At 36.9% G+C, this 16,278-nt stretch overlaps 1 protein-coding gene across 2 annotated transcripts in view; it reads right to left on the reverse strand.

Moving 5' to 3' along the window:
• The window catches only part of CORIN (corin, serine peptidase), a 117,550-nt gene that overhangs the window by 90,217 nt on the left and 11,055 nt on the right, over positions 1-16,278 (reverse strand). For both annotated transcript variants that reach the window (XM_088163327.1, XM_014887969.2), the window contains exons 2-3: positions 11,560-11,704; positions 5,018-5,470 (exon numbers count right to left, since the gene is read on the reverse strand). In XM_088163327.1, coding sequence (XP_088019453.1) covers positions 5,018-5,470; positions 11,560-11,704 — 598 coding nt within the window. The remainder of the gene's footprint in view (positions 1-5,017; positions 5,471-11,559; positions 11,705-16,278) is intronic.

Raw genomic sequence — 16,278 nt, forward strand, 5'->3', positions numbered from 1 at the left:
CCGCCCCACTCCAGCCCCGTTCCAGGCCCCACTCCAGCCCCGTTCCAGGCCCCACTCCAGCCCCACTCCCGCCCCACTCCAGCCCCGTTCCAGCCCACATTCCTGTGCCGCTCCGGCCGCGCGGGGCGCGGGACCTACGTTCGCGGCGCCCTCTGGCGGCGGCGCGGGGGCAGCAGCGGCGCTGCGGCTGCCGGGCCGTGCCGACGGTACCGGGCCGTGCCGACGGTACCGGGCCGTGCCGACGGTACCGGGCCGTGCCGACGGTACCGGGCCGTGCCGAGAGTGCCCTGCCGTGCCGAGGAACGCGGCCGGCCCTCCCAGCCCCTCACAGCGTACGGGGCCGCGGGGATCCACGCACGGACGGGCATGCCTCAAGATCAAGCTTGGCCATGTTACTTTTCACGTTAGGATTTGACCACCGGTGTAGTTCTCCATTGGAACTCTTTTTGCGAAATGGCAGAGGCGTTACGGACTGTCTGCTAGGGGAGATCTATTGGAGACTTGGCATAAAAAAAAAAGGGATATGAAATATACATATGCAAATGCACCAATGAGTGCAAGAAACAAAATCAGATACCAATAGTTCCTGTCCCAGTGTATATTCCATTCATCTACAGGATGTTTTTCTAGGAAGAACGTCGGCCCTCACTCTCCTTCCTGTCTCCCCAGATCATCAGTATTACAAAACAGGGAATCTGCTTCATTTGAATCAAGTCTCCCAGTTTACTGCCTAAGTGCAGTCTGCTTTTATTTCAAAGAGAAAAAAGTATCAATAAGTTGTATTAATATTTCCTTGGGAAACCGTGCTTTATTCTCTACAATAGTTACTATTTAATATGTGGTCTTTTTTTGTTAAGCATTGATTGACAGATGAACAGAGCATTATTAAATATACTTCTAAATGCTATGAATGAACACTACTGAACCTGTTGATTCACCTAAGACTCCCATCCTGATGGTTTTGCTATCAGAAAACTCTCCAGTGAGCCGTCCTCAGGACTATGGCCCATATCTCCAGAAAACATTTATATATGAAGTCACACACTCTTAAATCCCTCAAGAGCAAAAACATATTCCTTCACTTGCTTTCCAATACAGAGGTAACACAAGATACATTTAACTCAGAAGCTGACCTTTGGTAAGAGCCAGCATTATATATTCAAGACAAATTCTAATAATATTGGGCAAATATAAGGAACAACCACCTAGGACTGCAACAACTTCTGGCAACAAAAAGTCTTGAACCTTCACAAGTCAGAAGTTGCCAGTGGACTACTGTTTCTACAAGCCCCAAGAGACCAACTCCTCACAAAGTTCTACAAGCATTTTCATACTTTCTGGTTTTTTCATCATCCTGTGGCAGTAAGTTCCATGAGGTCTCCCTTATTTTCTTTTAGGTTACTGCCTGATAGGCAAAAAAAAAAAAAAAAGCAACTCCTTATAAAATGAAAAACACTGAGTAACTTCTATTTCACCACGACACTCGTAACAATCTGAATATCCACCACAACAGCTTACTCATAAGCCTGCTGTTTTCCTTTTATTTAGTGCCTCCCCACATCTAACATTGCCACATGCCACATTTCCATGTCTCTACTGGTCTGGTTGCCTTTTCCAATTCTGCTGTAATCTTTCTGAAGTTATACATTGATGTAGCAAGATTTTCCATTTTGTTCTTTGTTCATGATGAGGGTTCTCATGGAGACAGACTGGTGAATGCAGCAAACCATCAGGTCCGTATTTTGGTGGCAACACTAGCTGAAAGTCCAGCATTGTTGTATTTGTTAGAGTTTACATCGTTTCCCACTCTCCAGCATTCTTTCACATCTGTTGGCACAGTCATTTAAACATTTTATCAGTCACTCTCTCCACTATGAAACCTTTATGTGATTCCCAGCTATTCATTTTAGGCAGCTAAATCTATATAGCAGAAATGTTATTACTTGATTATTTTCTGTTTTCCCTGATCAGAAAACACTGTGTGTCTGTAAGACTCCATCAGCAGTGTTCTTCACTCTGGAGCCCAGCCATTCATTCTTATTTTTCCTTCTGTCTTTTAACGAACACATAGTCTGTGAGAAGCACATCTGTAAGACTTCCTGGTGAAGATTCTTGTTAATACCATCTTGAAAAGTCAAGTATTTCACTTTTCACTGTCTTCTTCAAAGAACTTTCAAATAGAATTGTGGGGCATTACTTCCCGTTGTAAAATGGAAATAAACTACTTCATCTCTTCTTCTTCACTAGAATTTCTGCCAAAGAACTTCCTTCTGCCTCAAAGACTTCTTAAATAATTGATGTCATATGTGCCAAATTTCATTCCCCTCCAGTTAGTAACTCAGCAACATCTTACTTGTGTTAAAGTCTTGACTGAATACCATATGGTCACGATATTTATAATTTATCTTATTAATGTCTTTTGTTGAAGATGTGGTCCACCAGTGAAGCAAATCCAGCACTAGGGATACTAGTATCAGACCAAAAACTTAACAGCCACATGAATGCCAGTCCAAATGTGTTCACAGAATTTTGTCTGGTTGGCTTTGAACTGGCAGTCTCTATGACATATCATTTATCTTTTATTGTACTGTATAAAATCAGCATAAAGTCCAAGTTACACATACTATATGAACAGAAATGTTTTCACCTCCCCACATTTGAACCAGACGAAACTTGTACTGAGGGATGATCTGCTAGTGTGCATTGATGATGACGGAACATCAGCCTCACACTTCATTTAGAGCTTAATTTCCTTACAAGATATGCTTAAAAAACTCAAACGTCCGCTTTACATGAGTTCAAAAGTGATTACGTTAATTCATGGGAGGACGAATGAACACTTATCAGGACTCATTGCAGTTCACTGGAATCTGCTACCACACAGCATTCAAGTGCCTCAGCATGCCAGCCCTAGTTTATTCTTCTTCAGGCATATGCTAATGCTCACAGTTGGATTCAGACACTAAGCAAGAGAGAATTTGATTACTACCACCAGTCCAATGTGGTCTTTATGTTTTACTTGTCCCAAAAAATAATTTTTACTCCAACAGAATATTCCACTTCCACTGTTCCAAAGCTCGTTTATATGTCATCTCCCACTTACATCTCATTGTCCTCCACATCAGAATACATAAGAACTTCTGTGAACATCAGACCATGTTCTGTGTTACCTTAGGGTTCTCTCCATGAAGCAAGCTTAGTGGAAAAAAATAGATCAGACTAAAGATGAGTATAAGGAGTTCATTTGCAAAGGCCAGGACAAGAAAGGAAGCGAGTAGCAGACAGTGCTAGAAATCTCCTGCTTTTTAGTGCCTTGGAGAGCCATGGGATTATTATGAGGTCAAATTCTTCTGGATACTTAAAATATGTTTGTTTTTTTTAAACCTACACACGGAATTAAGACAATGTCCCAGGGAATACAGATAAACAAAACATTTGAAAGTGGTCAAAGACTGGGAAGTTACTGATTAGTAACATACTATCTCCAGATATTTTTGTTTTGGTTTTGGGCAAGGTATCTCAGTTTGGGATGGGATTTTTTTTGTTGTTGTGGGTTGGTTTTTTTTAAGAAAACTGTGGTGTTTCAAATTTCTCTTTGAAAACCTTTTGTCCTTTTCTCTTTACACAGAAAATACTATGCCACAATAGAATTCCAAGTAGTCATGCCTACCGAATATACTCGCAGTCATACTGCTGTTGGAATGAACTACGCTTACCAGAATAGAACACACACTTGGAAAGTGCTAGAAGTGTCTCTCTGTATAATACCAAAAAGATTAGAAATCCAGACCTAAGGCTGTCCTGAGTCACTGTAGTGCTGTCCTGCATTAACTGTAGGAGGGAAAAATATCACATGCCATACACACGCATCTACATATTACATACACGTTATATGCATCTCAAAAGAGTTCATTCCAACATGATAAGTAAAGACAAACGGCTTTACACTGTTTCATTTATATTCCCTGGAATTTCAGGTATCTCAAATATGATGATGAAAATATTTGTAGAGTAGCACGTTACACTTTCTTGCTGTTCCTTGGCACAGTGATAATTTGCCAAGTTGCCAAAATAAGTAAATGAATGAACCACTAATAGGATTCAAGTGTGCGTTTATATTGATTTATTCTGAGTTTGGGGTACAGGGGGAGAAAAAGAGAGAAATCTACATAAGAAAAATAATTCAGCAAATAGAACCTGCAAAAAGCCTGCACCATTCAAATGGCCTATGAAATCACTATAGTCTAGGGAAGAGAAGAAAATACTGATAAATCAGTGATTTTACATTACATTTTCTCTGTGACCTTATGAATAAGTTTTGCTTTGTGCTCTGGTGGGATTAAGAAAAAAGAAAGGATAAGCAGCTCCAGAGAAATGGATTAATTTCAATATGGTACCCTTGTGTTTCAGCTATTAGCAAAGCAGTATCAGGGAATCCTTCACTAACACTGACATGATGAATCAATAGCATTCACTATGACATTAATAAAATGCACCTACCTTCATAGTCAATCAGAAAAAAAAAAGTCCTGATCCCAATTAACTTTTGTTACTCTCACTCAAAAATGCCAATGGAACTTTATTGCTAAACAGAAAAACTGCTTCAAATTAGAGAAGAATTTATCCATTTAGACAGAAAGGCTTGTAACTGCAGCTACATCCCGAGATCAGAAATGTACTTGCCACATACATAGTTTTAAAGAAACACAGAATATACAATTTACAGACTTAATAAGTGCAGTAACTCATTTCCAGCCTTGGTAAGCCTGATTATCACCAATTGAAGAATGTATTGTAAATTTTCATCCTGAGAGAATTTACGGCATTTTCCTTAACAGGTTGAATAAATGTTCCAATAAGAAACCAGCTGATTGCAACATGGAATGTACACAACAAAATAAATTATCAAAAGGAACACATTCCTTAGACCTCACAGAAACACACTGGCGAGCATGACAATAGTATGCTCTGTAGTTTTTGGGTCAGAACTATGGAGCCAAATAAAATATAAACTTACTTTTCTTCTGATCCATTTTTTGTGACACAGGTGGATGGGTAGGACTTAACACTGGCAGAGTGGTCATCCTCTCTGTGTTGTTAGAAGAAGTATCTGTAGACCACAACGTCGCCCCCTCTGCAGTGGCAAACCACCGGGTGTTGTCTTCAGAGCCCTCTGCCAAAGCAGCGTCAGAGGCAGGCTGACGACGGAGCACTGTGGCTTGAGTTGGGGGACCAAAGGAATTTTCCTGGAAAGACTCTCTGAAAGTATTTGAGTTCTTGCTCATTTGGTCAATGTGGGATAAAGGCATGGTGGTCCAGGAAGAGGGCTGTGTGCTGAGATCCACTGTGGAATCACTCTTGGAACTATTTTCAACCGTATTTGGCAAAAGGTCATAAGACGTTTCAAAGTCACCATTAGCTGTGAGGCCCTCACTTCCATTTGAATAAAAGCATGTTTTTTCTAACACTCCTGCAATAAAGGAAAAAAAACACCAAAATTACCATCATACGGAAGAATAAATGTTGCCAATTTGTTTTAGGAAGTTAATAATAAATATAATGACACAGATTTTAAAAGTATTTTAATTTCTAAATTAAAATTAAAGACAACTAAATTTAAGAGTTCTATCTAGCAACAAAATAACAGTAGCACATAAAACATGGTTGCTGTAGGACAAATAGAGAAGCAAATGCTTCCGTAAGCTTAGAAAATTATAATCATATTTATAGTATGTCACCAAATACTTACATGTTTAAAACTACAGAGTGCAATTTCAAAGAGCTCCACCATACATTCAATCATTGTGTTAACATGATGAACAATGCTATTTTTTTCTCCTTTTAAATTGCATCATCTCTTGTTTTCATAGTACCACCATCTTCAGAAACCCAATTTTGAAGCTTTAAGGAAACCAATATATTTTTAATATATTTCATATCTATTAATTTGTAAAATGGAAAGAGTTACGGTTTTCTCTATATAAGATTATGTAATTTAACTACCACTGCTAAATATGGGCCCCTGAGTTCTTTGTCATCCTTCTCTGATACTGGATTTTAAATATACAGTTATTGTCTAAGATTTTAGTCACTTGCTGGCTTTATTTTTTTATCATTTATTATGTTATAGATAAAAACAGACTTTGCTTAGTTGTATTTGTTGAATAGTTGCATATTATATTCATTCCAATAATTATAATTCACAAATCAAAACAGCTGCATAACAGTAAGTAGATGTATCCCACAAGCATCAGGAATTTAAACTATAAAGTAAGAGAACTGATCTTTAACCTGTTAATCCAAATAATAAAGAAGACATCTTAAACATGTATACAACATATAACTTATTTATCAATAATAAAAACTACAAATACTATCTCAGATTCTTTAACCAAATGTATTAGAGTCATATTTAATGCTATAAGAGAAGCACCACTGTATTAAAATATAAGAAATTTTTGATAAATAGCAAAAGCAATTTTTGCCACTAGTGGGTTATGTAAAAGAGCTTAACAATCATAACAAACACAGTTCATCTAGACTTGATTATAAAATAAATTTTAAAGGAATCCTCAAAATGTAAAGTCTCCCAAATGTTTCTAAGTACCTTACAACTGATAATTTTAAGAAACTTTTCTTCATATTCATTTGATCCTTCATTAGCTGTTTGGTACAGATGAACCCCAAATGGCAGGGAGGTTGGAATTAGATAATCTTTCTATGATTCCATGAGTCCACATGGACTGTAAGTCCACAAAACACCTAGCACCATCTCTCCCAGACTTAATTTTCATTTTGGTTACTGCATTTACTAAAATGGCTGGTTGCACCATCACCTCTCAGTTAGGCCTTGTTCACCCCCAGGCTCTGTCCCTAGACAAAGCCACCTCTCTGCCAACTCCAGGCACCACACAGAACCCGAGAGGGTATCCTGAGCCCATTCCCATTACTGAATTCCTCTTCTCACTTCTCCATGCACTCTGCTGCTAGAATAAATCAGTTAACTGGTCTGAAATTCAAGGACTGGGCAGACAGAAATGTTTATTAATCACAGCTACAAGTAACTAAAAATGCCAGAAGTATCCAACTGAAGTGACTTTGGGTTGGAAAGCTTTATAGGTAAGGGAGAAAAGAGAACTGGAATAGCTGAGAAGGGGCAATGTCAGCATTTTCTTTTTTACTAAATAACCTTTAACTATAGCATATCCAGACAGCAAGCAAAACTAGTTAAATTTCTGAAATATAATGAGTTTCAATGAAACAGTTACCATTTGAGATTTACCACATCCTCATTTATCTAGGCTGGATTGTTTTGGCTCCAGTCACTAACTGTAAGTAAATCTTTATGTCTAACTTCTACTGGACAAACCCAGGGGAACTTTCTATATATATAAATGGTAAGGTTTCTGGTTTTCCACCAGCAGATGTTCATATATCACTGGGGTTTGGAGGAATTCACTGTGTATATTTTACAGAAGCAACTAAAAATCTCCCACCTGCAAATTATTTAAGCAGCATTTTTTTTTTGTTCGAGTCCTCTGGTCAAACCAAACGGTAAGTGCATTTTCACAAACAGGAACTAGTATTAATATGATTTGCTAAAATCTAAGGAAGAGTGAGTGGTTGTGCTCAGAAACTGTGCTCGCTTAAACGTGGCTTTATTTGGATGCCAGATATTTGTGTTCAAACAAAGCCCTGAATCTCTAGAATTCAAAAACCTACTTTGCTTCAGGTTTCAGACTTAACTAGTTGGTTTTTTTTTAAGTTTTCAAAAAGTTAAAATAAGCTTTTTAAACTTTTTGGAAAGTGCATTGTATTTTTCCGTAATTCAATAGCTTAAGGTATTTTTTCATATTCTCTCTTGTCCTCCCTAGACTCATCTCTTCTCTTCCACTCAGCATAAAAATAGAAAAAGGCTGGAAGACGTTGGTCCCAAAGAGCTATTAATACTGATTTTAAATTAATGTTAAAATGATTAGCTATTTATATATCACTCAGCAGAATAGGAGGCAATACATTACAAAACAGATAAACTCTTGAAAGATGTTTGAAAACCCCCTTTGGCTTAATACGGTGATCAAATAAATATTATGAAGCAAAATACTGAGGCTACCCATTGGATTCTATCCTCTTCTCATTCAGACTTATTTCATTCTTTTTCTGGAACAACAAATAATAACTATATCTATCACTGCCATGAGGTCATTTACTTCTTTCACTGAGATCCCTATATGCTTGTTTGCTTCTTCCACCCATCGTTCCAACAATATTTTTTGTTCTATTTTTACAGTTTCCTAGTGGAAAGAACTCCTCTTAACAGGGGGACCACACAATGAACCTCTTTGACACAAAAGGACTTCCTAATTGTACCATCTCCACTGACAATGAGCAGTATTAAAATTCCTTTAAACATTTTTCCCCTCTGAAATAACAGCCTGGCTCAGGTACATCTGCCCTTGAGGAAGGCAGGTGTAGGCCTCTGGCATTCCCCACTTGCTAGCACTAGATGACAACTCTGTTTCCACTCAGTTGGTAAGAGTTTTAGGTCACCTTCCTGAGTCCCCTCCTTCTTCCCTCACATTTTCCTCCTATCCTCTTCTTTTACCAATGCAGCATAGAGAATTTAGGCATTTTATTCTACTCTCTGTGCTGGGCTCCCACTTGCTTTAATTTTCAACCTTCCCCCCACCCTTCCCCTAAAAACACGATTGTATATCTTAAATTAAGCTTACTGGATATGTTTTTATAGCATCTATATTTAAATTTCAGGATGCCTAAGAAAACAGAGTGATGCTTTAAAACAATCAGTTCTTTCTTAATCTCTTCAGTGAAGATAAATTAATTATTAGCTATCAGTGTTTCAGACACGCAGCACATACAGAACATGCACTTTATTCGTGCATACAGGTACACTATATCCAACTATTCTTCAGGCTTGAGTTCATACAGAGCTGTAGACGGTAAATCATAACCCAGATAGTTAATTAGTTGAGAAATAGATGTAACTATTTTCTATTTCTGTCTACAGATACAGCTGGGCATGTCCAGATGACAGAAACATACTGTATGCTGGCTTAGTACATTGTGCTTTAGTACCTTGTGCTTTAGTACAAAATAAGAGGTACTGGGACCAGACTCATTCATTTCAAAGCAATGCTTTCCAGCAGTTTTAATGATCATTTCCAGTTGCTGTTCACTTTGGGGAATTAATGTTTTGCATTTTAAGCACAGGTTTTTAAAAAGAGACAGTTTACTTAAAAATGGACAGTTAAGAGATCTAAGAAATAGTCACACTGTTCAAGCTAGTAAATTGAGATTCTGGCAGTGTAGACTGTAGAAGATTTCTAGCTGTACAGAGTAAGAAAGCTCAAACCACCCCCCCCCCAAAAAAAAAAAAAAAAGGCTAATGAAACAGAGCAAAGCAGCCTAGCAAAGTATGGGTAATGGATGAGGCAGTTGCAAGGGAAATAAAGCACTGGTTCACTCCTACAGCTGGCCAGTACATATGAACTGAGATTTCTCCTGCAGGGTCTGTACCCATGACTCTGCACTCTGGAGAAATAGGAACATTACTGATACTATTAAGGTCCCATAGTATACCAAACAATTGCACATCAATAAAGCTACAGTAATAGACTGACTTTCTCTCTTTTTCCTTTCTCTTTCTTTCTTTCTTTTCTTTCTTTCTTTTCCCTCCCTCCCTTCCTTCCATTAAATAATTTCTATTAGCCAAGTCAATACTATCAACTTCTGTCTTACACTGTAAGACTTCATACCAATATTAGAATTCAGTTACTATTTAACCTAAAATGAATATGAAATATTATTTTGGATATAGTGTATTTTTAGTTACTATAACAGACTATATTCTATTACACACACTTAAAATGTCCACAGCATTAGTTCATCTAATTCTGGTCATCAAATACATTTCCTTCTAGGCTATCAATGCATAGAAAATGAAATCTGCTGAGAAGAATAGTAAATTATAATATGTTAATTCAAAAGCTGCTTCTGAAGGGACCTTTACCAATTTCAGACTTCGATTATAACATCAAGCCTTATTCTGTACCCTACAGTAATTACATTGACTTAAGAGGAGATAATCATGATTTTTGCTACATAAGTAGGATCAGAACAGGCCCCATTTCCCAGATGATTTCATACATTTTAATGACAGTTTGATACATGCCTGAGAAAGAGATTGAGTAGAGCTGATATAAATACACCTGGTTTTTTATCTGCTTTCTCAGCAAAGAATGATAATCTAGGGCAGAGGATATGAAAGACAAAAATGGAATGCTAAACATAAGGAAAGAAAATGTAATGACTTCGTATTTCCTAATTGCAAGACTTACTTGATCTTAATCCATTTCAGACTATTCTTAGTTCAGAGCTACAACCCAAGACTTACCTGTCAATCATAACATTCACTAGCTTTGGGGGTTTTTTTACTTCCTTAATTTAAACTAAATGAAAAGAACAGGCCTACAACGTCATGTTGCATATCCTTTACAGACTGAATTGAGAAAACAGATTTAAATTGCCCTGATTTTGACAGTGCTTTTGAGACATGTTCAGCTTCTTCCTATGCTTGCTAACTGTTTGACTGTTTGATGTGTATTGAAATTGGAAATAAAATAGGAAAATAGATTTATTCTGTTTATCTGGACAGTGGATACATTACTCCTGTTATTTCAGATGTGCTTCTGAACTACCTAAGGAAGCTCAATTAGAAAATATTCTCACTAACAAAAGAAAAAACCCCAAAAACACTTAGCACTGAAAGCAATTTTTAAGAAACTTTTTTTCCTGAAAAAATAATGTTTTAACCTAGTATTACTGTGTTTTTTTATTTTGTACTTGAAGCAATTTAATGATATGTCAGCTCCTGTAAAAGTAACAAAGGGAAGACTTTTTTAAAAATTCATGATAATAAATTAGCACTTTTTAATTATGAAAAACATACACACAAAATTACTTAACAGACTAAGCCATTATGAAATCTAATACACCTTGAACCAGTTTCCACAAAACATTTAGGGTTCTGCATTGATACATATTTTGTATGTAGAAGAAATGAACACAATTTTCCTTAGTTAAACAGTAATATTTTGTATGCTGTTCAGAAAGAGTTGTAGCTATTTATTAATTAAATTTCACCTGAAAATAAGAAGCAGGTTTTCATATGAATGTGTGACATAAACGGATAAATATTCCATTCCACTGACAGTGATCTAAAATGGTAACAAAAGTAACTTTTGTACTTGTAAAATGGCTGCTGGAAACTATTTACATGTTCAAGATAATGTATTCCTCAAAAATCTACCTTGAGAAAATCAGAAAAGGTTTCCTCATCAATACTTTAAATATGTTTTAAGGATACAAATCCAAATAGCAGCTTTATTTCTCTGCAACAGTCACTAGCCAGATTAGTTTTTTAGGTAGGTGTGCTAAGATACATGTCTAATGTCCACAGTTATATTAGCACTTGAGAATGTGGTCTTAGTTTTAGTCTCTTTAATTTTTAAAGTGTCTCCTTAACTAAAAAGTACTCACCTACAAAGGTAAGCAGGATCACCAGCAAAAGGATAAGGGCACAGATGCATGGAATCAGTATCAGGAGTGAAAGTCGAAGGAACTTGGCAGAAGCCAGTTTCTGAGAGCAACCATCCCCCATATTATCCTCATCTGTTCCTAAGACCTGAAAAACAAAAATGCAGTTTTATCATGGTGGTGACCATCAGAAACTCCTATGTTTTCAATAGCAGTCCTCCCTCCCTACTACACAGCTACATGTTTTAAATATATGCTGTAAATGGTTAAGAGATTCTTAATGACAAGTTATATGTAAATTTTCTTTCTGGTGGACAGTCTAGAGCAAACTATATAATTTATTAAACTTTACTCAATATCCACAGACTTATGGCTTCATTTAAATTTCTAAACATTTCTGATGAACTGGATGTTGGATAGGCATTTCATTTAAAAAAATGTAAAATACATAATAAACTTAAAGACTAAGGCTAAATAAAGAGTATTTTATAATAAAAAATAATCCATTGCTAATTATTCAAGAGCTCCACGTTCTTGTTTCTTTTATTGAAGAATCAAGATACTATTATAACCTTTAAGTGACAGTAGAAGACTTATTATGCACAGAAATGATGTCTGATTTTTTTAAGTACTTTGTAAAATTAAAACTTAACACAGTATTCTATAGAGTTTGCAAATCACATTTTCTGTTCTATGAGTGGAATACAAAAGAATAGAGAAAAACAATTTTCTGAATTCAACTGAGCTGCACAAAGTACAAAAATTCAAGCCCTTGCAAAAGCCTAAACATGCATTTTTTATATTTTTTACACCTAACTCCATTAATATTATGATATCATCTACTGGAGAAATTTCATACCTTTTAAATAGAAACAAAAACAAAATTCCAAATTAATATTTAATAGCAAGACTGAAACTGTTATGAAGTCAATGACCCTTTATTTGAAGTTGACTAAAAAATCTTCCCTGTGATAATGTGAAACTGGATGATAAGTTTATTCATTCCAGACAGTGTCTTTCCAAAGGATGACTAATAGTTTATCCACTTTGTCAGGAAGATCAATCACATCAAAGTTGGTTGTGTCAGGACACAAGAGTAAAGGCATCCATTACCTGGACAGCCTCTCCCTGAAGAACCTCAAGAGGCTGAAGTCTACAACATAAATAAAATTAGTCTTGTAAATGCCAGTCTCTGTGGGTTGTTATCCCTTTGGCTGGCTCTGCTGAACGTGCCTTTCTGTAAAGAGCAGGTCATCAGACTGACTAGCATAAACCAAAGTTGAACTATTCCTTAAGGAATTGCTGCAAAGAGACTGGATTTATACTCCCCCACAACCCCACTGCCCATTTACTGCCTTGAACGAGAAGACTGTAGACATAAGCGGGTTTGCAGAATAATTTTCCATCATTCTGCAATGTCTTTTGTTCCAGCATGGCACAAAGACTATTTGGAAGGAAATTTTCCTTGCTGATAATACAATTATCAACTATTCCTGAAACCCCTGATTACTAGGCACTGCAGATCCTCAACAGACAGCAGAAGCTAAGAAAAATGCATTGGTGAAGTTGTATGTATCTTTTCAGACACTGCTAAGCATCACGTCCTCTGACCACTTAGAGACTCATCCAGTGCAGTGTCTGTCCCATTTGACTTCTTTTCTTACTTCCACTGTTCAAAGTAAAGACATTACACTAAAAATGCACATGGTACTGGTATGGTGTGAGCTGCTAATAATATCTCACTTGATAATCTTCCTCCTATTCCAATGATTCAGTCTCAACACAGTCCTACTACTAGATTTATCTAGCAAGCAGGATGGTAAACCTAAAGATGTTGGATTTTTCTGAAAATCTGAAACAGCCAGCTCAGGCTGAGAATAAAGAGTGTTGAAACAGTCTGGGTGAGATGACATGGTCTGTAATCTCATTTCCCACAACAAGAGAAATATAAATAATACTGGAGAGAGTTAATTTGTTTTCATAATTTTTTTTTCTTAATCAGCAGCTTATTCAGAAGTTGGAAATGTTTCAAACATCTTAATTACTGCCCTTGTCCATAACTGACCTCTAAAACATTCAGTCACAGGTAAAGTTAAGGATTTAGGTGAATATTAGGAACTTCAATCCATGTGACATTTAGACAATACTTGCTTGACTTCCTTCAGTCCACACTTCTCTTCCTTTTCAAGTAGAAGTCTTCAGTGTCTGCCTGACGTTTTGCTTCTGGTGATGCTGGAATCCAGCAGCTTTAGCTGCTGTATTCATAGCAGGCTTCTCTGAATTCCACAATCTGGGTTTGTACAATCTGTATTAGGCCGCCTTGCGAGTTCTGAGCGCAGGTAACAGCAGAATAACACAGCTCTCCTATGAACACGAATTTCCCAAAACACTGCCATAATTACTTCTAAAAGCACAGACAATGGTGCAGCAGATGCAGTGCTCCCACAGGAAATGGAGCAACTGAGTTCAATACCCTCTTTCACCTGAAGCAGTTAAAAAATTAGATCTACAACTCAGCAGAATACCACAACCACATGAACACAGACTCCTCTTGAATCAGAGCATGCCATGCCTTGAAATAATAATATTCTGTAAAAAAGAACACAGTTCTTCTGGGCCAAACTATAAGGAGCAGGACAATCACTACACAGCCAAGAAATCAAGGCGCTCAGGAGCTGATTCTTGGTTTCTTTAAGACAAACAAATTTTAGATCCAGCTCATTTTCCTGAAGAAATGACACCCAACCAAGATGCATTTCTTGCAAGTCCCAAGCAGAAATTATGTCCAGCTCTACCCAATGTAATACAAAGTAAATTCTGACCCAATGTGAGAAATGGATTTGTAGAGGACTCTCAAAGCCTAACTCAAAGCTCACACAGTCTTGTACATCTGTATGCAAACTCTGAGATAAGGTGTGCTGACTTAGAAAGGCCATGGAATAGAGAAGACATTGTTGAGAGAGAGATTGAACCAGAAACAAGTTTCAAATTATGGCCTTGCAAAAAGACCAGATGTTTTGGAGAATTAGAACTGTGAAAGATGCATTGTGGCAAGACCACACAGGATAAAATAATAAGTGATTGGTGTTAGAAGTATTAGCATCATTGTGTGGCCAAAGTTAATAGGCTGAAAAACATTTATAAGGTATTGTAACCAGGAAATAAGTTGGCTTCTGATAGAATGGCATAGAGTTTTACATCTCTTATGTTTCACCCTTCAATGAGACTGATAATAGAATAAAATCTTTTAAAACATCTCTCAGTTGCCCTGTCTCTGTAGAGCTGGGATTTTCCAACAACCCATGACTCCACAGAGTTAGTCTTAGGAGTAGAAACTTACAAGAAATTAAAATTTATTCTCAAATATTTGAAAAAACATTCAGAAATAGTATTCATCATCACTTTTTGACTCTTTTTCTGAGGAGGGGGTAACACTGAATATTCTGGAGGTACATGAGATCTTAATAATCTCGAGCACCACTGTTTAAATGTTACCACCACTGTTGTACCTATGCCTTAGAGTTAACCTAGCAGAACACATTAAACACATGCCAGTTAAAAGAGTGAGCATCTGGTGATCCTCTGCTTCTGTGAGAAATGTTTTCTAAAGTCTACTGGCATTGTGAATACTACTTTACAAAAATGTTCAATACTAAATGAGAACATCCAACATTTTTTTGCCCACTCCAGAAAGCAATAAATCTCAGTCTTTGTATTGACAACTCATTGCCACAGATTTTAAAATGGGCTGTTGTATCCAAATTTGTTTCCAGTGATTGCTCAAGAAAAGAATGCTGTATTGTTAAAGACATGCTTCTCTAAGCACCATGAATTGCTTGTTCTGTAGAACAGCAATGTAAATATATACTGTCAACTAAACAGGATGTTGTATTTTTCCCTTCTACAGGACAAGGCTTCGGGAAAAACAATACACCTGTTTAAATCATCATCAGTGACTATGCAAGCATAAATTTAATTTTTCCAGGTTCCCAATTTTACCGTTTTCCATCACTTGAACATCTACATCAGTTTTTTTCTGTCCATTTCTCTGATGAATATGAACTAAAACTAGAGACAGTGCTACTGGCTCCTATATCAACAATGAGAATTTAATTAAGTGTCCTATACATAAAGATGAATGCATTACACCTACTGTTTGTATATTCCTTGATAGTATTTATTTTCCTCTTGCCACCAAATACTGCAATACACAAAGAATACATGCACCAGCTTGAAGTGCTCTAGTATGACAATGGTATCTGCATAAACTTCAGATGTGCTCTGTTCTCTCAGTTCTAATAAATAATACAATAGAGGAACAAATAATAGACTAAAGACATAAATAATGGAATCTTCAGATTAAAATGGCCTTATGGAAGGAAACAGGGGTGCTTATTCCTTGGCTCACTTCAAGCTTCTAGGTTAGTGGCTGAGAGGAGAAACCAGTCTCTCTCAGCTCTCTGTGTAGTTAATAGTTTCTCTGACTCATTCTCTAAGTCTGTAAGACTGAGGTACCTGCTAGATACATATTTATCTCCCTTTTCAAGGGAAGGGCAAGAAGACTTAAAAGCAGAATCCTTGAAGGCCCATTGAAAGAAATCAATCCTATATGCTAAAGATTTCAGCATAAAATAGGTTTAGCCAAAAATCAGTAGCACTGGACTTAAACATATTCTCAATACTTGAAGAACAATTGTGCAAGTTCTCTTCCTACCACTGTTG

This window comes from Sturnus vulgaris, chromosome 4 (genome assembly GCF_052056855.1).
Source record: "Sturnus vulgaris isolate bStuVul1 chromosome 4, bStuVul1.hap1, whole genome shotgun sequence".
Classification (NCBI taxonomy): Eukaryota; Metazoa; Chordata; class Aves; order Passeriformes; family Sturnidae; genus Sturnus; species Sturnus vulgaris.